The 24206-nt window shown below is 34.9% G+C and overlaps 1 protein-coding gene across 1 annotated transcript in view; it reads right to left on the bottom strand.

Moving 5' to 3' along the window:
• LOC132741106 (uncharacterized) overlaps positions 1–24206 on the bottom strand; it is a 54206-nt gene that overhangs the window by 11021 nt on the left and 18979 nt on the right. Inside the window, exons 9-19 of the mRNA XM_060729200.1 lie at positions 23904–23969; positions 19393–20485; positions 16246–16337; positions 13827–14174; positions 12145–13317; positions 11658–11761; positions 9420–9511; positions 8706–8784; positions 7770–7830; positions 5406–5690; positions 396–520 (exon numbers count right to left, since the gene is read on the bottom strand). Of these exons, the coding sequence (XP_060585183.1) occupies positions 396–520; positions 5406–5690; positions 7770–7830; positions 8706–8784; positions 9420–9511; positions 11658–11761; positions 12145–13317; positions 13827–14174; positions 16246–16337; positions 19393–20485; positions 23904–23969 (3518 nt within the window). The remainder of the gene's footprint in view (positions 1–395; positions 521–5405; positions 5691–7769; positions 7831–8705; positions 8785–9419; positions 9512–11657; positions 11762–12144; positions 13318–13826; positions 14175–16245; positions 16338–19392; positions 20486–23903; positions 23970–24206) is intronic.

The following is a 24206-nucleotide window of genomic DNA, read 5'->3' as shown; positions in this document are numbered from 1 at the left end:
TGTGACCTAGTTTTTGACTGGAGATGACCCATCTTCGAACTTGACCTAGATATCATTAAAACAACCTTCCTGACAAATTTCCAGAATATTTGGATGAAAACTGCAGCCTCTAGAGTGTTAACAAGGTTTTTCTATTTTTAGCTCCTGTGACCTAGTTTTTGACCCGAGATAACCCATCTTCGAACTCGACCTGTATTTCATTGAGATAAACATTCTGACAAAGTTTGATGATGATCCAATCAAAACTGTGACTTCTAGACTGTTAACAACCCAATTGTTGACGACGCACGACGCACGACGCACGACGCACGACGACGGACGCCGGACATAGCCCCATCACTATACCTCACCTTGACCACTTCGTGGTCAGGTGAGCTAAAAATGTAAGTTATTACCGAGGGCAGTACTGAGGGATAGTCGTGTTCTGGAACTCGTATGATTACAGCAATAGAACATGGTTTATTGTGAAGAAATTCAATTCTTTCAATTACACCATCAAAACCTGCTGAAAAATTACAATCTGAAAAGAAAAATAAGTTGAAATGTATGGATTACGAATGACAGGGAAAACCTGCAATGCCGGATGTTATGTGACACTGACATCAAAACCTATAGCCTGAAAATGATGCCTGAAAAAATATACTCAATATGATGTTATAATATAAAAATTTATAGTCATAAATTATTGCAATCCTGTATTGTGTTCTTTTTTCCCAAATTATTGATTAAATCCTGAAATAAAATAACAGTTATCACAACTCAATTAATGTATTCAATTGCTTGACCTTGATGATAAAGGTCATTTTAAGGTCAAGGTCATGTTTGAATTATTCAACATGCCTGTCTTGTGGTAAGTGATATTTGACCAGGAACATTACAAATTAGTTATGACAACTTAAAAACCAATAAAATATAAAACAAGAGGGCCATGATGGCCCCTAAGGTCCCTCACCTGTATATAACCCCCAAGTGGGGCCAGTTTAAGCCACAGGGCTTTTATTTGAACAAACTTGGAAGACATCCATTAGAAGATGTTTCATGATGTTAAGTTTTAACTACACACATATAAAGAAAAATAATGATTCTAAGTTATCCCCCCCCCGGCAGGGCCAATTTTAACCCAAGGGCTTTTATTTGAAGAAACACATAAACTGTAGTTAAAAACAATGACACCCCTGGGGCGGGGCTTTAATTTGAACAAACTTTGTAGACACTTACTAGAAGATGTTTCATGCTTAATATCTAAACTCTAGCCATTTGGGTTTTTTCAAAGAAGATTTTTTAAGTTTTTGCTATACACATATAAGGAACATCAATGACCCCCTGGGGCGGGGCCAATTTTGAACCCAGGGCTTTTATTTGAACAAACTTAGAAGACACCCATTAGAACATGTTTCATGCTAAATATCTTAGCTCTAGCTTTTTGAATTCTTTAAAAGAAATTTTTTTTAAGTCTTTACTATAATTATGCACATACAGAAAATCAATCAATGACCCCCTGGGGCGGGGCCAATTTTGACCCCAGGACTTTAATTTGAACAAACTTGGTACACACTCATTAGAAGATGTTTTTATGCCAAATATTTAAGCTCTAGCTCTTTTGGTTTTAAAAAGAAGATATTTAAAGTTTTAAAGTGATCACAAAAGCTCACCCTGTCACTTTGTGACAGATGAGCTAAAAATAGATTTATATCTTTATTTGATAAAAGCTTTTTATTTTTAGTATGCTTTTACAATTGTTTTAAAAAGTTCATAACTATTTTTTTCCATTGAAAAGCATTTCACTTGTTCTTAATCTATCATTACAATATGTTACAAACGTTCTGTAAATAACAAATTTAGACAGATTTGAAGGTTAAACAAAGGTCATGTTTAAGTTCTTGTGCCTAGGGTTCTTGTGACTCCAGTATAAAAGACAATCCATACATTAATTCAATACTTTTGCCATTATGATAGCATAAAAACAGTAAAAATACAATAATTTTCAAACATTGCAACTTTCAAGCTTTACTGGAAGAGGAATATTTCAGGTGCCTTTCTGTGCATTATATCAGTCATAAATGGACCACCTGAGTAGAACCACTCTAGTCATAACAAGCTAGATAGCTTCCTCACATGAAAGAATCCAACTAAAGTCCATATTGGGATTTGAATCAACAGCAGTGAAGGGCAAGTGATTTGAAGTCAACGACCTTAACCACTCAGCCCCTGCTACCATATTCAACAATATTGATTGAATATTATAAGAGATATGGCAAAATCACTGCGGTATACCGTACCCCGGATATTGCTCGATATAATGAGGACTTTCATCCCATTTCGCGACTTTGAACGAGAAAGGAGGTAAGTTCAGTGACGATATTTAGTCATTTGGAATTGGTTTGATACAAATTTTATAGAAAAACAAAATACTTCGATAATTTCTCTAGTTGCTGAAACCCCAAAAATGTTGAGAAATAGCTTTGAAATGTAATTAGGAGGTATAATTTGTCTCTTTGCTCACGAGATAAATGAGCTCGGATCAGTCAAATTTGATGTTTTTGTGCATATACTTTCTCAAAAGAAAAACTTGAATCGAGTGAAATGTGATAATGATGATAATGTTAATGATGTAGATGTTCAATTAACAATAGAACCCAGATGACAGTGCATTTTGAGAATAAATACACATGTCAGTGTACCGAGTATTGCGTTGGAGTTGCCCGCCGGTGTCACGAGTATTGCTTTTTAGTGTAACGAGTATTGGTTATCAATATAGAGTAAATGAAAGTAGTAAACACCACATTTAATTTTAAATATTTCTTATTGTGTATACTTATTTACACTATATGTGCACAATATGCAGAGTTCAGAGGTACTTTACTGGAAACATCTGCGAATAATCCAGATTTTCATTCCTGATCATGAAAAATCCCAGTCGAACTCAGCAATTTTCTGTGTTTACAAAGTTCTCGTTGCTATCGAAGGATCAACCTTTCCAGAATTTGTTAATAATTATTGCATATCTTACTTTAAATAGTAAAAAAAGCATCCAAAGTCCATTAATGCTGCCTGAAGATTGTCAATATTAGATGGTATTGAGCAAGTGTGCCAATATCTATTATCAACCGACTTCCTACTATGTTTAAAATTGAAGTAGTTAATTTCGCGAAAATCTTCTCGCCCAAACAGTCCGACATGTAGAATTTATATATTCCACTACTCGGTCTAATCGACATCGCTAAAAATAGTATTTTCATTGATAAAATCATATTCATCAGCGTAATTTGTGATTGTGCATTTATTGACAATTTTATAAGCCAACGCTATTTTTAAACTTTGAATGCGTTGTAATTTGTTGGATACTTGTAACAAAATAAAAATATTTCTTTCTTTTAAACCGCTAGTTTCAAGCTGTTTTGAGAACTACTTGTTGTTAGGTTCGTCGTAAACTTCTATGTCAGAGATTGAATGTTCGCTTTGTCTTTACTAATTTTTGATCAGAAAATACAATAAAACAATATTAGAAATCTTCGACCATTCGGGAATTATTTTGCTTGAAAATTAATGTGCCTTTCTTTGACCATCTTTACGCAGTGATCTCCCCTGAATTTCTCGGAGTTAGTGTACATTATAAAGGGAAGTAACCGCTTCAAAAAAGTGGACTACTTTCGGCATTTGCAGTTAACAGCATTAGACTCTGAAATTTCACTACCATTATTTGTTTGGTCTGACGACCCAAACAAATAAAAATCGAATAATGGATTTTGATAAGATTATGATAAAGGGCAGCAGATGCAATAAGAAAGTTATGTTCCTTATTACATTTTACCACATAAAGGCGTGTTTTAGGGCTGTCTTCTGCAGTCCTGTTTTGTTTGAGGTCCGCCTGGGCTCCTTGCCACTGGTTCGTGTTGCTGGGTCGTAGGGGGGTTGCGTTCATTGAACGCCGCCTTTCCTTTCCTTTTCTTGTTTATCATATTTGAAGGCTTTACACCCCACCCCTTTTGAGGCCTCAAATAGTGTAAAACATGCGCTATTTAGAAATTTTGAGTTTGAGAAAATTAATGTTGTTCAAAAGAGTGATCACTTTTTCGGCGCCACCACCACACCCCAGTAAAAAGGTACATCAAGGAGGTGCCACAGGGGAGGTGTACCCCCTTCTGTTTGGGGGTTTGAAGTGGGACAGTAGCCCCTCTTATCCCCGAGAAGATTTGGGACTTGTGAGGGGGGGGGGGCTAAAATGGCCTCAGGTCGATTTAAACGTACCGTGTAATCAACGCCGAAAATCTTAGACTTTATCTCAATCAATTGAGAAGTTGCTGCACCTTGAAATCAGTTTTGATGTGGGAAAAACAACGCAATTTTGAGACGTCCCCCCGTTGTCATGGTAACTGGAAATTTCAAATTGAGCATGGTGTTCCACAGGCTATGGTCCAGCCAACATTTGTGCCCAGTTTGATCAGTATTGAAGCATTTTGTATAGTTTCATAGCAGTTTGAAATTGTAAAAGAGGCTTAAATCAATGTTTTTTTCTTTTCCTTCTTTTCAGAGATGGGTCTCTCTTGAGACATGCATTTAAAGATTTCTATCGTCAATTTTGATGGTTCATCCCTGCTCCCGACCCTGCTTCCGACCTTGCACACACTTTATTTCATCCATAGTGTGATTTTCAATCAAATTGGAAATTAAATCTCTGTATTTGCCCGTAGGAAAAGAACAGTAATAACACTGAAAATGCATTGTTGAATCTGAATATTTGAATAAATATCATATAAACAGTACATTATCAGCAGAATGTAATGGAATCGATAAACAGACGTGAAAATTAGACAAAAATATCGATTTTACATACTTATGTGCTCATTTTGTTTTGCAATACACTGTACACTAAAGTTGGCTATTTTGCAATACTCTGTACACTTAAAATCAATACTCGGTACACTTTCTTGTATCTTTTTTGGCCTGTATCTTTTTGTACTTTCACACTTTTTGCCTGAAATTTGGACAAAGCATACTTGGATTGTGAATAAAAAAATTGCTCGATTCAATTTTTTTATATTGATAATATAATAATTTCTAACGATTCTACAGTATCGCGGTCAGTATTTCCTAGTGAGCAGCAGATCGTTTAGAGGTAGTTTAATCAATTTTACAAATACCTGTAATACTTTTACGTCTTTTAGAGCTACAAAAATACCTCTAGATATATAAAACCCGTTGAAATAAATGAAATAGCCATTAGTTTGGAAAATATCGTCGTTGAACTTACCTTCGTTCTCGGTTCAAAGTCGCGAAATGGGATGAAAGTCCTCATAATATCGAGCAATATCCGGGGTACGGTATACCGCAGTGAAAATAATACAAACTTTCTCAACAAATATTGTAACTTTATCATTTGTATTAATATAGAACACAATACCTACCATAATGTATACCTTGACAAGAATGATCAGGTATTTGTAAACCCTCTTGTCTAAATGTTCCACTAGATTGGACATTACAACCTTCTCCAACACAATGACTCCTGTTTGTGTTGTTACTAAATATAGAACAGCAAGAACGTTGCCTAGCAACATTTGAATCTGTATCATGTGACTGACCCAATGTTCCAATAGTCTGTGCTTCCTCCTCATGCTCAGAGTCAATCAGTATAACTGAATTATCATCAGGCTTTACAATGTTTTCAACTGTTGTCTTTCTAAACCCTTCTGAAAACAATCACATCAAAAAATAATCAACTTGAATTTTCATCCTTAAAGGAACTCCATTAAGGTTTAAAAGCCTAAAAACATAACATTTGAAATTCTTACATAAATAAGGTGCGGCACTTTAAACAGAAATATATGCAAATATAGTTAATAAATATAGTTAAGAAATAAATAAAAAATCGGATTTGAGTGAAAAGCATTTAAACGATTTTCATTTTGGGTCATATTTTACAATTTGAATAATTACTCTGGAAAAACAAAGTGTGCGAATGGTCTGAAATTTTGCACAATGATAAGAGGCCTAAACCTGCATAAAATAGTACATTTCTGGATCTGTCCCATCATGTCAAAAAACCTCAGTGGAGTCCCTTTAAGCACCATTGAGTTAATTAGAACTGTGGTTTTTATTTATTTTTGTCAAGAAATAAAGACAGTTTATTTCAATGGACCTTTCCAGTACTTTCAAATTCATGCAAAGTGACAGAATAATTTGGATAGATACACTGGGGTAATACATAATTAGTCACTGGTTGATCTGGTTATAAAGTACATAAAAGAACACATGGTTTTGTTTGTGATAATGTTTAAGAGTGGTTGACCTTGCTATGAATCTATAAAAGGTTGTCACTGCTAAAAATTGGAAAGGTTATTAGCTAGTGGGGGTCAATTTATGATTATTATATCCAATCAGTTGTTGAATTAATAGAACTTTGAAATATCTACATTTTATATGTGCAAAAATTATTGTAATTTTTCAAATACAGTCTAACTTGCCCATGCGACCACATGTAATAAGCGACTTTTGTCTTAAACGACCACTTTAAATTCCCCCTGATCATTTTCTCTCTATATCTTTAATGTATTAATCGCTTTTTGCTCAACGCGACCAGCGACCGCTAATTAGTCACCTAATTGACATCAATCTTTTCATTAAACGACCACTTTTACCTGTCAAGTAATTGTGTTTTTAGAGAACGCCACCTCGTTATGTCACAAGTGTCAGCAATCAAAACACAACAATAAACATGTGAAAAACTCTATTTCCCATACCGTTTTAGCGTATGCAAATGAAGTTAAGTATACGCGTGACGTGTATTATCCAATAATATCGGATAAACAATGCAACGCTCCGCCCATACTGAGATGGTGTATACACTTCGCTTGTTGACATTTATACTGCATTGAGTTGACCTTGAACTTGATCAGCCATTAAATTAATCGTAACAAATAGATGTAGTTTGTTTATTTCAAATGAAATAATGCACAACAGAAAACATCTTCACTAATAGGGTTTTCGTGTTGGAGACAAGGAAAAACAACAGAGAAGTTAAAAAATTCTGGAAAAAAATGTAAACATGTACGTAATGGATCAAAACTGATTTTGTCAATAAATATCAGAACGTAACATTTTTACATTTGCATACGTTTAGATTATCGGAGTGTACTTATTATTCAACATTTATATAAAAATGAAGTTGAAAAACAATCCCATCAAAGAAAAAAGATGTCATTTATAAATTTTGACTTTTATATCATGCTGACAGTCTTAAGAGACCGTTTCATTAAGCGACCGTTTTTGGTGTTTCCCTTGCACGATCGCTTAATACACGTTTGACTGTATAACATATTTTAATCATTTATGTTCCTTTTTTCAGTTTATAAGTTCAGAGACTGAAATTCTCTAAAATTAACCATTACATGCAGTGCATGATCAACACAAAAACTTCTAAAGGCATGCATTAAAATTGCAGGCAAAATGTAAAATGCACATGCAGTAAAACTATTTTCTTCAAAAATTTCATGTAAATTTTATTCATCCTTCCAGCAGTTTAAAATATGGTTTAATATAAACAAACAAAAAAATGCAAACATTTTGTGTTTAGATCTTCCCATGTTATACATGTATTTCTATAAACTTCCAGTGATCTCTGCTCCCTAGCAATGAGTATCACCTTTAGAAATAGTTATATCCCAATGCCTTCTTGCCTTGACAATATGTCTTTTCTGCTACCATTCTACCTTCAGAATCATAAAACCTCTCCTACCTTTATAAAAATTATCTCCCTTCTACATTCTTACCTTGCTTACTGCAACGTTTCTGCATGGCATTTTCATGTGTGTTGCAAGAATTATCTTGTATCTAAAATAAAAATTATGAATAGTTCAGTCAAATCAATTTACTAATGAAAACAATTTTTAAACAAGGGCAACATTGTTGCAAAATACGCCTGTCACAAAGCTTTTGTCAGAAATGTGGGCATTGTAGATATGCATATAGGAGATATACTCTGGACAATATCCGGACAATATCTGGATATTTATCATCTGTAATGACATTGACCTTGCAAAGTACATGCATGTGTCTCACTTGTAGTCATGACAGTTATCATTTGTGTTACAATCCATCAATAAATGATGACTAAATGGTTCCCGTACACAAACTTAGCAGGGCCCTGGTTTATGTGGGAAATACTTAGCTTCACAATGGTAGTCATGATAAGGACCATTTGTGTGTCAATCCCTCAATAAATGATGACTTAATGGTCCAAATACACATTTTCATATTTACATTTGAACTTTTTCCCCTATGTGTGACCTTGTCCCTGGCCACAGGCACTTACATTTTGCACAGAACCCTCAGCCTTACAATGGTGAACATTTGTGCCAAGTTATATTGAAATTCCTTCATGTATGTAGAAGTTTTGTTTCGGACAAGGTTTTTCAATGACCTCTAAGTGTGATCTTGACCTTTGACCTACAGACCTGGTTCATGTGTGTGACACAGCTTCTCATAGTGGTGAACATTTCTATGACGTTTAATTAAATTTCCTCAATACTTGTACAAGATATCTTCCGGACAAAACTCACAGGACACCGCCCGCCAAGACAGAAATTATAATACGACCTGTCTTTCAAACAGGCTTACAAAAAAGGATTCCATTAGTTGGTCATGGCATAATTACTTCTTGTTACTGCTAGATAAGTTACTCAAGATCAACATTATTTCACACTTACTTCTGACTCCTGATAACTAGTACTTTTATTTTTTCTACATTCTTTGCCGCATTCACTCGATTTAACTTTCTGCTTGTTCCTGAAAATACTCAAGGTTAAAATGCTTACCATATTAGGCTTGGTTTAAACATATTTATTTAAGCTTGATTTGCAAACAAGTTTTTGTAACTAACATGAATCACTTTCAAGTCCACTTTCTGAAACCAACCAGTACTGGTGTCATATGAAGAAGCATGGTTGTGACACAATTAGATCTTAAACCCATGATCCCTGGGTTGACAGACAGACACATTAACCACTAGGCCACCGATCCCCTTCATTACCTACTTTATTAAAGAAAACCAACAGGCCTCTTTTAATCATTCATTAATTAAATTGCCAACATGAGCACAATATTAATGCAATTTTAAGGCACCTTGATTTTGTAAGCAATTATCATTTAAAGCAGTTTGCCTTCAGATTCATGCTAATTTCAGGAAAAATAAAAAAAATGTTTTTAAAAAGTAAAATATTGTGAAGTGAATAAAGAAAGTAATTTACACATTGCAAACACCACCTGCAACCCATGTATATGCAAATATTTTTACTTTTCCTAAAATCTTGTACATTTTTCTCAAGTTTAATTTTCTGGATATATTTTGATGCACCTTTAACTCCTATACAAATTATAACATCAATGACAGTCTGACAAATAGAAACTAAAATCACGTGTACCTCCATTCTTTCTTCTTTCTGTTTATTTGCTTTCTCATTTGATCAATACAAATTTTGTACAGGTCCTTACAATGTTTGCTTTCCAGTCTTTTCTGTAAAAATAAGATCACAGACACTGTTAAGAGGTCATATGGCAATTTTCTAACCTTAAAATGGTGGAGAAAGACCTCAGATGCCCCACTTAGCATTATTTCAAGCTTAAGGCGGCACATCTGTGTAGAACTATGAACATTCTGTAAGATAGCTGGCTATCTTCCACACTTGCTAAAATCCCAAGTATATCGCGGTAATTTAAAGTCAACAGCCTTAACCCCGTGCATGGTATTTGAATACCAAATATGAGACACTGGAAGACAATGAATGATGGTCTTATGATTGAGGTGTAAAAATAGAGTACTTTGATGCTTGTATAAGTGCTTCATAGAAACATGTGCTTTGTGTTAATGCTGATTATATTCTATAAAATATTGAAAAGTGATTCAAGAATCAGCACAACCAATACCAGTAGAAACACAACTTCAATTTTCAATCTGGCATAAACATACATGTTCTCGTATACAAAGGGTAACAGCACGTAAAAATCTTAGGATGAGATATTTGTCTCAGTTTGAGAACATTAGTGAAAGCTGAGCCTGGATTTTTATTTATTGTGGAAGTAAAATGCTTAGTCCCTTACAATTTGAGATATCAAGATTTAACTGTTTTTTCTTTTAGTTGCCATGGCAACCAGAGTTCTGCTTTTTTTGAACAACTTTGAAAGAAGATCACCCATTAGAATTATTCCTAGAAATTGTGTTATGATTGACCAACTGGTTTAGGAGATGTAATGTTAAAAGAAGTCGGGACAGACATTTTGACTCAAGACATCAAGTGACAACAAATGACTGAACACATTGTGCTCTGATGAGCTAAAAATAAACACATACGCCAAAATTGCTTAAAAAATACCAATCTTAATAAACTTTTGGGTTAAAATCATAAGAATTAATTTTCATAATTAATAATAAAACTTTCACTCAAAAGTTATAAGATTTAGGATCTTTACCAAGACTGATAATCAAACTACTGAAGGTTATGATAATGAACCTATTTTGTCACCTTAGTGCAATAACTGATTAACTGCTATTGAATTTAGAAGAACATCTTCCGTTATTGCACTAAGTTGATGATTTGTAATTTTACACAACAAGAGCTGTCCGTAAGACAGCGCGCTCGACTTTTTTATTGCTTGCCAATAAAAAAAGTTTTTGCAGTAAAAGGCAATACAAGAATCTCTGTATTTTTAAAGTGAACAATGGCCATGAGCATTAAGATATTTAGTGAAGAATTATTTTACTGAATTGTGTGATACCCTTGAACACTGCAGCAAAGTTTGAAATGTTTAAGTCAAAAGAGGGCTGGTAAGAAAGAAAAAAAAACTGAGTTGAGCCTTAAATAAATTTAATAGTATTAAACCCACTTTGAGAGAATAAGGTATTTTTACGTCACTCAGAACACCTTGGTAAATGACATAATAACATAATTTTTCAAGAAATCTATGCCAAGGAAGCAGTATATTTTTGTACAATCAGCATAATATATAGATTTGACTTTGTATGTGAAAGTATTATAGTTACCTTATAATACAAGTAATAGATAAATCAAGCTTTTTTAGATTCTAAGTCGATAAAAGGCCTTAATTTTTAAAACAAATCCTTGACAGAGTTACCTTCTCTTGCGTACAGATGGGGGTAATGATGTGAAATAGCATTAAAAGTTTCAAAGCAATATCTCAAAGGGTTAAGGCAATAAGTGGATTTTACCCATATTCAATGTATTTTCTAAGTCAAAAAGGGGCATAATTCTGTCAAAAACCTTGACAGAGTTATGTCCTCTTGTCTGTTGATGAAGGTCGTGATGGTAAACAAGTATGGTCAGTTTCAAAGCAATACCTCCAATGGTTTTGAAATAAAGTGAGGTGGTACAAAAAACTTAACCAAGCTCAATACACTTTCTAAGTCAAAAAAGGGCCATAATTCTGTCAAAAACCTTGACAGAGTTATGTACTCTTGTCTGTAGATGGAGGTTATGATGGTGAACAAGTATGGTAAGTTTCAAAGCCATACTTGTAATACTTCTGAAATAAAGTGGGGTCGTACGAAAAACTTAACCAAGGTGTGACGCCGACGCCGGGGCGAGTAGGATAGCTCCCCTTTTCATAGAAAAGTCGAGCTAAAAATTATAGTGAAAATATTTTACCTGTTTATTTAGTCTATGTCTCTTTCCCCTCATATGACCTGTCCATAGGTCACTGTCTACATGCAGTTTACATACTGGACAGTATAATGTAGCAACATCTTTCTCTTAATAATGATATAACGATTATAAACAAAATGTCAATGCATTTTCAAATATCTCTGGACATTTCTGATCAAATTGGTAAGCTTTATTATTCAAATTGTATCTGTTGAGACAGGTTTTTTATTTACAGATATTGTCGAGTCGTAAGGTGCTCTCCCTACTATTGAGTTAAAGTCAATAGTTGTAATCAATACTGTCTGAGTACACCGATGTTAATTATATAAGATTTAAGATTTTAAAGTACAAAATATTAATACAAGCATTCAATTCTAAATTAATATTCAGCCTAACGCTAAAATTGTTGCTAACCATGTTTTCATTCCAGTTAAATAAACCATACTTAAAATTTTTACACTTTGGCTTCTTAATAACCAACAATACTTACTTAGTTTTTTTAATTCTGAATTCTTTGGTTCCGAATTCTCATCATTGTCTATAACAATTGTTCCTTTATCTGTAAATCTCTTCTTAATGTTGCCTCTTCTCTTATTATTCAATTTACCGCCACGCTTCCCATTAAATATCTCTTCATCCTGTTTATCTAGGTCAATAATAACAACTTCAGTGTTGTTCTCTAAATCAATGACAACTACATTATCATTACTATCATTTTGAGCATTTCCAAAGGGTACAGATACATTACTAGCTTCTGGAACTTCTAGATCTATTACAGCAACCTCATTATTGGTTGTATGTTCTTCCGCTGTAGTATCACTTGTTTGTTTTTCCACAGTGCTGTTTATAGAATTACCCTGGTCATCTGTATTAATTGCTGTTTGTCTTTCCTTTGTACCATTTGATGATTTACCTTCTTCCATTGTATTGTTTACAGATTGTCCTTCTTCCACTACATTACTTTTTGTTTGTACTTCCTTTGTAATATTTGTTGAATTACCTTCTTCTCTTGTATCTTTTGTTAAATCATCTTTTTCCTCTATATCATTTCCAGTTTGCCTTTCCACTGTATTATTTATGGCTTGTTCTCCTTTAGTTTGATTTGCTGTTTGTTCTTGAACTTTACCATCTGCTGTTATGTCTTCTTTTCTAATAATTGATGTTACATCAGTTTTCAATGTATTGTTTTCTGTTTGTGTATCATTTACATTATTAGTTGATTTATCTGTTTCCTCTTTATCATTTGCTGCTTGCCCTTCTTCCATGTTATTATTAGGTTTTTGTCCTTCTTCTGTTTCAGGTGTTGCTTCTACTTCTTTACCTGTATTGTCTATTTGTCCTGTCTTTGTATCAGTTTTTGGTTTATCTTCTCCCCTTGCATTTTCATCGGAATTATTTGCTGATTTTCCTCCATCCATTGTCTCATTTCTTATTTGTCTTTCATTTGTGCTATTTGTTGAAAGGCCTTTCATCTCTGTTTTGTCAGTTGTTTGTTCTTCCCCTGTTTCACTCCTCAATTTTTTTCTTTCCTTAACATTATTTATAATTTGCCTTTCCTTTACATTATTTATAATTTGCCCTTCATTTGCATTATCTATTATTTGTATTTTCTCTGTACTTTTTGCTGATTTTCTTTCTTTCTCAGTATCTTTTGAGCTTCCATCTTAAAGATAAATAGAAGAAACTGATTTAGCAAAGCATGTGTATTTTCTCCCATCTATTTTGTCAACATTAATACTAGTACAAACAAATATATGACTTTCCTGCACTATTCTTTATATTCACTTGGGGTTTAAGTTGAAAAAAGTAGAGTTAATGAATAAACACTAATTGGAATTTACCATCAATGAGTCTTTAGCAGGAACTAAGTGTTTTAAATTTTGTTTTCAGGTTCGGTATACAATAATTATTCTCTATTTATTTTTGAATATGTTTCTTAGTTATCTTTTGCATAATATTTCTGTTTTTAATTCCCCAGTAACTGTTGACCTATATTATTAAAGAACAAGTCAAGTTTAAGGTTGACCTCAGTGGAGTTCCTTTAACATTGTTTCAGGCTGACCTCAGTGGAGTTCCTTTAACATTACCTTCAGCTGTTATTATTGATAGAAGTGTTAATATCTTTTACTTTACATTTACTATAAATGAAATTAGTTTCATATTCTGTCTCACCATTGTTGTTCATTTCCTGTGCTACTTCATTGTCTGATGGTTGATCTTTGCTAATTGCTATAGCATTATTTCTTTCATCTATCCTTTCACTCACTGCTTCAACATTTGTCAAAGGTAATTTGTCAGCTTTTCCCAGTTTAGCACCATCTTCAAAAATCGTGTAAGCAACTTCCTTCTCATTTAGAGCTTCTACATTTGTTACAGGTAACTTTTCATTGCTATCTACAGGTTCCTGTGATTTCTTATTCATTCCCTCATTCTGTTTACTGATATAATCAACACACTCTTTTGTCTGACTGTTTTGTTTCCATAATGCTCCACTTTTGCCTTGTATGGTTTTACTGGAATCTTTAGAAACAAACGAAGAAATGAGCCATGCCACATGACAAAACCAACATAATGGGTTTGCGACCAGCATTGGTTCAGACAAGCCTGCACATCTGTGCAGTCTGATTAGGATCCATGCTGTTCGCTATCAGTTTCTCTACTTGTAATAGAGTTGGTAAGCGAACAGCATGGATCCTGATCAGACTGCGCGGATGTGCAGGCTGGTCTGGATCCATGCTGGTCGCAAACGCACTATGTTGGTTTTGTTGTGACGCGGCTCATATGTTAATGAATAGTAAGATTAGCAAGTTTGTGCAAAGAATGCTATGCCACCACACTAAATAGTAGGAACAGAAGTAGATCATTTTTTGTTAATATACAAATGAACAGTGATTGGTGGATTTGGGGGTCAAGGTCATATTTCAGCATGTCAAATGAAAGACAATGTGCAAATGTGTCTAATGTTCAGAAAAAAAGGCCATAGTATAATGCAAGTATTCCTTCTTGATAAAAAATTAGAAATTTGCATAGCTGTATTAAACTTTAAAATGCAGTTCTAGTTATTTCTTAACTAGAACTCTGCGAGTCGGATGTGTCGCCTTGTGAACAATGAAGTTTAGGGGAAATGGCCAGGACAAAAATGAAATATGAAAAATAACAAAGGGCAATAATTAAAAAACTAATAAGTGCAGAGCAGCAGTTTCTGTACACTGCACTTCTTATCAATTAGATCTATCATTCTATGATGTTTCAAGTCCATAGCTTTCATACTTGAGGAGAAATGACCAGGACAAAAATAAAGTAAGAAAATCAACAAAGGGCAATAACTCAAAAATAAGAAATGCAGAGTATCAGTTCTTATGCACTGCACTTCTTTTTAATGAGATCTATCATCCTATGAAGTTTCAAGTCCATAACTTTTATACTTTCGGAGAAATGGCCTGGACAAAAATTAAGTATGAAAATTAACAAAGGGCCATAACTCATAAATTAAGAAATGCAGAGTACAGATTCTTGTGCACTGCACTTCTTAATAATGAGATCTATCATCCTATGAAGTTTCAAGTCCATAGCTTTTATCGGACAAATCTAAAGTATGAAAATAATCAAAGGGCAATAACTCAAAAAATAAGAAATGCAGAGTAACAGTTCTTGTGCACTGCACTTCTTCTTAATGAGACCTATCATCCTATGAAGTTTCAAGTCCATGGCTTTTATACATTAGGAGAAATGGCCCGGACAAAAATAAAGTATGAAAATTAACAAAGGGCAATAACTCAAAAATTAGGAAGTGCAGAGTACTGGTTCTTGTGCACTGCACTTCTTAAAAATGAGATCTATCATCCTATGAAGTTTCAAGTCCATAGCTTTTTTTGTTGAAGAGAAATGGCCCGGACAAAATTAAAGTATGAAAATTAACAAAGAGCAATAACTCAAAAAATAAGAACTGCAGAGTACCGGTCCTTGTGCACTGCACTTCGGGTTATTGAAATAAGCATTCATACCAAGTTTGAAGTCAATCAGACTTATAGTGACTGAGTTATGCTCCGGACAAGCTTTAGGGGACGCCGACAACGACGCCGACACAGACGCCGCCGACAAAAGTAACCCTTATATGTCACCTTTTCAAGGCGACACAAAAACGATCTTTTTAGTGAAGTACTACCTATTTCTGAAAACATAAAAACACATTTACAATTTAAAATCATCATTAGAAACAGTGACCTCCAATTATTGTCCCCAAGTAATATGTAAAACTTTAATCCAACAGTTGCAACAACACCAAAACAAGAAAGATAGCCTAATTTCAAGTATTATTTCAATAGACAGAATAAAAACCCTATTGTGGTTATGATGAAATTTTGTTTGTTTAAAATTTGTTTGATTGGGTTTTATGTCACACTGACACAGTATAGGTCATTTGGCAATGTTCCAGCTTTACTGGTGGAGGAAGACCTCAAGTACCCTTAGGCACAAACAGGCACCTGAGTAGAACCACTGATGTTCCTTAAGCTAATATGATGAAATATGCTTGGCTATTTATCTATAACTTGAAATGACACCATCTTATATATCAAAGTGATTTTCTTACCTCGAGTTATTTCCTCCTCTGTACATGATTCTGCAGGTCTTTTCCTGCTGTCACGTGAACTGTTCTGACATCTGTTATAAAAATCCTTTAATCTGCAAAGAAACCAACCACACATTTAACCACATGTTGTACAGGGCCTCCATAATTGGAAGTTTGGGAGTCATTTACTCCCTTATTTTGTCTGTGACTTCCAAAATGTAATGCTTTTCCTTCTTAACCAATATAAAGTGGTTTCTGATGTCTGGCTTTTTGGATTCTCCCACTTCCAAATTTTCAACCTAATGGAAGCCTCAGGTTATGTTATCATTTACTCATAATTACACAACATATATGTATTTCATTAATAACCCACAATATAACATGGTTTTTGGTACATTTAAGTGAATGTCAACAGTTTGCTGGCATTTTTATGACATGCCCATAGTGTACAGTAAAGGTTATATGGCTAATTTTCAGCTTTGGTGTCCATGTTACATATAATGCATGAACTCAAGCAAGAGCTATTACAAGTTAAACCACTGACCTTACCAAAGCTAGCTGAATATCAACAGAGCAAAGTTCACAGTATAAGTTATATGTAACCACATAATTTTGGTAAATGGAAAAACAGTAAATTACAACAACTAGAAATACAAAATTTGACAAAATTTGACAATTTCCTGTTCAAAACTTGTTGAAAATACTGTGGCTGTTGTTAAATACAAAACTTTAAACAAGAGGGCCATGATGGCCCAAAGTCGCTCACCTGTATATAGGCCCCCGGAGCGGGGCCAGTTTAAACCCCAGGGCTTTTATTTGAACAAATTTGGTTGACACCCAATAGAAGATGTTTCATGCTAAACATCTAAGGTCTAGCTTATTGGGTTTTTTAAAAGAAGATTTTTTATGTATATACATACATATATATAAGATATATATATACAATATAGATACATACATATATATATATATATTTCATATATACACACACACCAAAAAATGCAATACATATATATATATATATATATATATATATATATATATATATATATATATATATATATATATATATATATGTGTGTATGTATGTATGTATATTGTATATATATATATATATATATATATATATATATATATATATATGTGTGTATGTATGTATGTATATTGTATATATATATATATATATATATATATATATATATATATATATATATAAATATGTATATATATATATATGTATGTATATAATATATATATATATATGTATGTATATATCTAAAAAAAAAAAAAAGTCGAGCTAATGAATAACCCCCGGGGCAGGGCCAATTTTGACCCCAGGGCTCTTATTTGAACGAACATGGTAGACATCCATTAGAACACGTTTCGTGCTAAATATCTTAGCTCTAGCTCTTTGCATTCTTTAAAAGAAAATTTTTTAAGTTTTTACTATATGCATATAGGGAAAATCAATGACCCCCTGGGGCGGGGCCAATTTTGACCCCAGGGCTTTTATTTGAACAAACTTGGTAGACACCCATTAGAAGATGTTTCATGCTAAATATCTTAGCTCTAGCTCTTTGGGTACTTTGAAAGAAGATTTTTTAAGTTTTTACAATATACATATAGGGAAAATCAATGACCCCCAGGGCGGGCCGATTTTAATTCTAGGAACAAAATTTGAACAACTTTGGTTTTGGACCTATAGATGATACCATAGACCAAATATCAAAGCTCTAGGCCATTTACTTTCAGACCAGAAGATTTTTCAAGTTTTCACTATATGTATATAATGAAAATCAATGACCCCCGAGGGCGGGCCAATTTTGACCCAAGGGCCATTATTTGAACAATCTTGGTAGAGGGTCTACCACACAATGTTTCATGCCAAATATCTTACCTGTAGCCTTTGCCAATTCAGAGAAGAAGATTTTTTATGTTTTACTATATACATATAAGGAAAAACCTATGACCCCCCCGGGCGGGGTCAATTTTGACACTAGGGACAAAATTTGAACAACTTTGGTAGAGGACCCATAGATGATACCATATACCAAAAAGCAAAGCTCTAGGCCATTTAGTTTCAGACCAGAAGATTTTTCAAGTTTTCACTATATGTATGTAATGAAAATCAATGACCCCCCAGGGCGGGGCCAATTTTGACCCTAGGGCCATTATTTGAACAATCTTGATAGAGGTCTACTACACAATGTTTCATGCCAAATATCTAATCTGTAGCCTTTGCCAATTCAGAGAAGAAGATTTTTTTATGTTTTACTATATACATATAAGGAAAAACCTATGACCCCCCCGGGCGGGGCCAATTTTGACACTAGGGACAAAATTTGAACAACTTTGGTAGAGGACCCATAGATGATACCATATACCAAAAAGCAAAGCTCTAGGCCATTTAGTTTCAGACCAGAAGATTTTTCAAGTTTTCACTATATGTATGTAATGAAAATCAATGACCCCCCAGGGCGGGGCCAATTTTGACCCTAGGGCCATTATTTGAACAATCTTGATAGAGGTCTACTACACAATGTTTCATGCCAAATATCTAATCTGTAGCCTTTGCCAATTCAGAGAAGAAGATTTTTTTAGATTTACCTATAGACATATAAGGAAAAACCTATGACCCCCCGGGGCGGGGCCAATTTTGACACTAGGGACAAAATTTGAACAACTTTGGTAGAGGACCCATAGATGATACCATATACCAAAAATCAAAGCTCTGGCCCATGTACTTTCAGACAAGAAGATTTTTTAATTTTGTGTTTTTTGAAATCCTTTTCTGGCCCTGTGACCTACATATGCAACAGACCGGAACCATTTGAACAACTTTGAAAGGGGACCACCCAAGGATCATTTCTGTAAAGTTTGGTTGATGTGCAGTCATTGGTTTCAGAGGAGATGTTGTTTATGTGAAAAGTTCACGACGCACGACGAAGGACGACGGACACAGGGCTATCACAATAGCTCACCCTGAGCATTGCTCAGGTGAGCTAAAAAATATACAAGAAAACTTTTGTCATAAAATATTCTCTATAATGTTAATATCACTCAAGCAGAACAGACATGTCAAAGACCAAGTATTCTTTCTTTTTTTTTTAAAAAACCTATCACATTAATTTCAAAACTTAACAATTGACAATCTAAAGTAAAACATACATGATTTCCTTTTCCGATTTCTTTTCTGAACTTGGACCATTTCCATGTGGTAGTACATTAGCTGTTTTGTCACGGCCAGACATATTCTCCAAGTTAGTTGAAAGATTCATAGCAACCTGAGACTTAACATCAACAACATCTTCATCCACTGGTTCTTCTTTTACAGTAATTTCTGCATCATGTTCTTCACGTCTCAGGCTGGAGAGACTTAAATCATTCTGCTCAGCCTTATCTGTACAAAACTTATGTTTATTTCCAGGCTTTTCATCATTTTCTTTGTCTGATTCAATAACAATGACTTCATCATCTGCTCTAGAATCTGTATCCACAGCAACACTTGTGTTAAGCTGTTGAGGAATAATGGACTTCAAGAAACTTGCATAAGCATCTTTACTTTCTTTAGGAGTTTTGAGGTTTAAAATTGTTGACTCACAAAACAGTTCAGTTGTAGAATTGTTATCATCCACAGCGCTAATTTCCTTTGCATATTTTGTTCTATCTTCTTCGCTTAGTTCCTTTGCAGATTTTTTACTATATCCTTGGCTTTGTTTCTTTGCAGATTGTTCACCATCAACTTTATTTGCAGTACCACCTGCAAGACATTCTAATTCTGTACTTAACACTTGTACACTATTTGTGCACTTGTCTTGTGTCTCTTTTTTGTCTGCAGTTTCCTCTGTATCTTTAAAGTTGCCAATAGCAGAACTCTTCTCTCGTACTGCAAACCCCTTTTTACTATCAATAGAAGCTTTTACATCTTTGTTTTTACTGGCAGTTTCATTGTTTACTGTTGCACTGCTTGATCCAAATGACCTTGCATCATTTTTGGTGAGAGAAGACAAAGATGAAGGTTCAGTTCTCGGCTGCCAACTGTGTTGTAATTTGTTATAAGGTACAAAGTTATGAAATGAATAAGGTTTGTCAGAGTAAGAAGTTCTGTTTTTGTCATAATGTCTGGTGGACTGGTGTCTGCTGTAATGATAATGTCTGGTGGACTGATGATTTCTTGTGGACGAATAATGTCTGGACGTATAAAAGGACCTGATGGATGAAGTTTTATGCCTGTCATCACTTCCTTTATTTTCCTTATGTCCTGAAAAAACAAACAAAAATAACCCATATATTATTCCTTTAATTTTAACCCTTTACCGCATGAGCATAAATTGATTGTGAAAAATAGCCATTTTCACTGAAATGCCTCCTGTAACAAGTTCAAACTGATATGCAACTATGAAAAATGCTTCAGGAATGATGAAACTTGGCACAAATGTTGACTGGACTATAGCCTCTGTAATAGCATGATCAATCTTTAATTTCCTGTTACCATGGCAACCGCTGACGTCTCAAAATTGCACAAAAAAAATTCACTACATGTATTTTGCATTGCAAGTGTGGCAACTTCTCAATGGATTGAGATAGAGGCTTTGGTTACACATTACCTTATGATCGATCTGAGGCCATTTTTAGCCTGTCACATGTCCAAAATTTTCTTGGCGATGAGGGAGTCCACTGCCCCCCTTCCTAATCCCGAAACAGAAGGGGGCACATCCTCTTTCTGGCAACCCCTTGATGTACCTTTTTGATACGGGGCAATGACGAAAAAGTGATAATTTTTTTATCAAGATTTCTCAAGTTTGGGGCCCAACCAGGACATTTTTTTCACTATTTGAGGCCTAAAGGGGTTGGGGGGTCAAAAGTGCATTGTTTCACATATATGTGAGGTAAAGGGTTAAACAAAACTAAGAAAGTACCTTTGTCACAATTTCTTTGGAATTTTAAAATAACATATTTTTAAAAATAAAGAATCTAATGAACAAAAAAGAAATCTTGATTTTTTTTCAAATATGTATATCATTTACCAAGAACAGAATACATATTTGAGTATCTCAAAGAACAAGAGCCGGTTGAACCGGGTGATGCTCCCCGATTAGGTTTTGGACACAGGAAGGTATACCTCTTGTTGTGTCAAAGTTATGCCACAGACAAAGTTCAAAGTGTAAAAACAACCCAAATATTGTGCACAACACATTGTCTCAATATTGTGATCATTTTTGTGAAGTAGTTGTAAAATCCGACTTCAAATAACGAAGTAATGCGCCGGACATGATTTTGCTGCAAGGTCATGTCTTGACCTTGACCTTCAAGGTAGGGACCCAAATGTTGCATGCGGCATGTCGATTCAATATGGTGATCATCTCTGTGAAATAGTTATTAAATCCGACTTCCAGTAACAAAGTTATGGGCCGGACACGCTTTTTGCTGCAAGGTCATGCTGTGACCTTGACCTTCAAAGTGGAGACCCAAATGTTCCGGACCCTGCGTCTCAATATGGTGATCATTTCTGTGAAATATTTTTAAAATCCGACTTCAAATAACAAAATTATGGACCAGACATGATTTTGCTGCAAGGTCATGCTGTGACCTTGACCTTCAAGGTAGCGACCAAAATGTTGCCCACGACACGTCATCTCAATATGGTCATCATTTTGGTGAAAAAGTTGTAAAATCCGACTAAAAATAACAAAGTAATGGGCAGGACACGATTTTGCTGCAAGGTCATGCTGTGACCTTGACCTTCAAGGTAGCGACCCAAATGTTGCGTGCGACACGTCGTCTCAATATGGTGATCATTTCTGTGAAATATTTTTAAAATCCGACTTCAAATAACGAAGTTATGGTCTGGACACAATTTTGCTGCAAGGTCATGCTTTGACCTTGACCTTCAAGGAAGCAACCCAGATGTTGCACACGACACATCGTCTCAATATGGTGATAATTTCTGTGAAATATTTTTAAAATCCGACTTCAAATAACAAAGTAATGGACCGGACATACTTTTGCTGCAAGGTCATGCTGTGACCTTGACCTTCAAGGTAGCGACCAAAATGTTGCTCGCGACACATCTTCTCAATATGGTGATCATTTCTGTGAAATAGTTTTAAAATCCGACTTCAAATAACAAAGTAATGGCCCTGACAAGATTTTGCTGCAAGGTCATGCTGTGACCTTGACCTTCAAGCTAGCGACCCAAATGTTGCGCGCGACACGTCGTCTCAATATGGTGATCATTTCTGTGAAATATTTTTAAAATCCGACTTCAAATAACAAAGTTATGGGCCGGACACGAATTCGTACGTACATAAGTACGTTGCTGCAAGGTCATGCTGTGACCTTGACCTTCAAGGTAGCAACCCAAATGTTGTGCGCGACACATCGTCTCAATATGGTGATCATTTCTGTGAAATATTTTTAAAATCCGACTTCAAATAACAAAGTTATGGGCCGGACACGAATTCATACGTACATACGTACGTTGCTGCAAGGTCATGCTGTGACCTTGACCTTCAAGGAAGCAACCCAAATGTTGTGCGCGACACATCGTCTCAATATGGTGATCATATCTGTGAAATATTTTTAAAATCCGACTTCAAATAATGAAGTTATGGACCGGACACGATTTTGCTGCAAGGTCATGCTGTGACCTTGACCTTCAAGGTAGCGAACCAAATGTTGCGCGCGACACATCGTCTCAATATGGTGATCATTTCTGTGATATAGTTTTAATATCCGACTTCAAATAACAAAGTTATGGGCCGGACACGAAGTTGTACGGACGGACGGACGGACAACCCGACGACTATATGCTCCCTCGAAATTTTAAAAATATGCTTACCAAGAGATGTCACTGAAAAGTGACTTAATATGCCCCCAAAAGGAAGCTTTGACATAAAATCCACAATATATACCAAAATACCAGTAATACACACCTGACCGCCTTTGATAATACCATTCCTAAAATTTCATTTATTCTATTAGAAGTGTAGGAGAAAAAGTCTAAACAAATTTTACTAAAACAATTTGTTATTATTCATAGCTCTGGCAGACATTTTGTGCAGTGGAGCAGAACCTGCCAGGGATATGAACAACTAGGGATGGTACTGATCACTTTTGTGAAGTTTCATTGAAATCCGACCAGCAGTTTAACCTATGAAAGCCAGAAAAAAAAGATTTTTCTATTTATAGCTCTGGCGACCATTTTGTGTAACAGAGAAAAACATGTCGGTGATATGCACAACTAGAGATGATACTGATCACTCCTGTGAAGGTTCACTGAAATCCCCCCAGGGGTTTTGGAGATGAAGTGTAGATAAGATTTTTTCTAGCTCTGGCGGCTATTTAATGCAGAGCGGAGTGGAACATGTTGGCCATATGGCATAAAATGGGATGGTACTTATCACTCCTGTGAAGTTTCACTGAATTTAGCCCCCCCCCCCCCCCCCCGTGCGGTTTTGGAGATGAAGTGCCGACAAGATTACCAGACTGACAGTGCACTTTTCTATATACCGCCCATCAGGGGCATAAAAAGTGCCTTATACCAAAGAAATTTCCAGTATCACATGCATTGTTTCCTTTTCTTTTATGCACAATGGCGTTGTTAAGGTCACAAAGCCCAAAGAAAATTTTTTTACCCATTCAGTTACAGAAGTTTCTCATACAACATGTACACATACCTTCATAGTAACTCTTTCTTTGTTGACTGGTACTGCTTTCTTCTTCATCATATCTTCTTCGCTTCCCTAACAAATCACAAAAATCTGAGGTTCAAAAAAGTCTTTAAAACAAGTATGTATTCTTTCATGTAACAAGAGCTGTCCATCAGAAAGAGCATTCAACTATTCTTGTTTAATCTCAGTGATTGACAGTAAGAAAAGGGGTATAACTCTGGAAATAGGTAACTCACAAGTCATAGGATAATCACAGAGAACAACTATTTAAAGTATCAACCTAATCCCTTCCATAGTTATAAGGAGATT

This window comes from Ruditapes philippinarum, unplaced genomic scaffold (assembly GCF_026571515.1).
Source record: "Ruditapes philippinarum isolate M1 unplaced genomic scaffold, ASM2657151v2 ctg3196_1_1_1_1, whole genome shotgun sequence".
Lineage (NCBI taxonomy): Eukaryota > Metazoa > Mollusca > Bivalvia > Venerida > Veneridae > Ruditapes > Ruditapes philippinarum.
The sequence above is the reverse complement of the archived record's forward strand: the minus strand, read 5'-3'. Positions and strand labels throughout refer to the sequence as shown.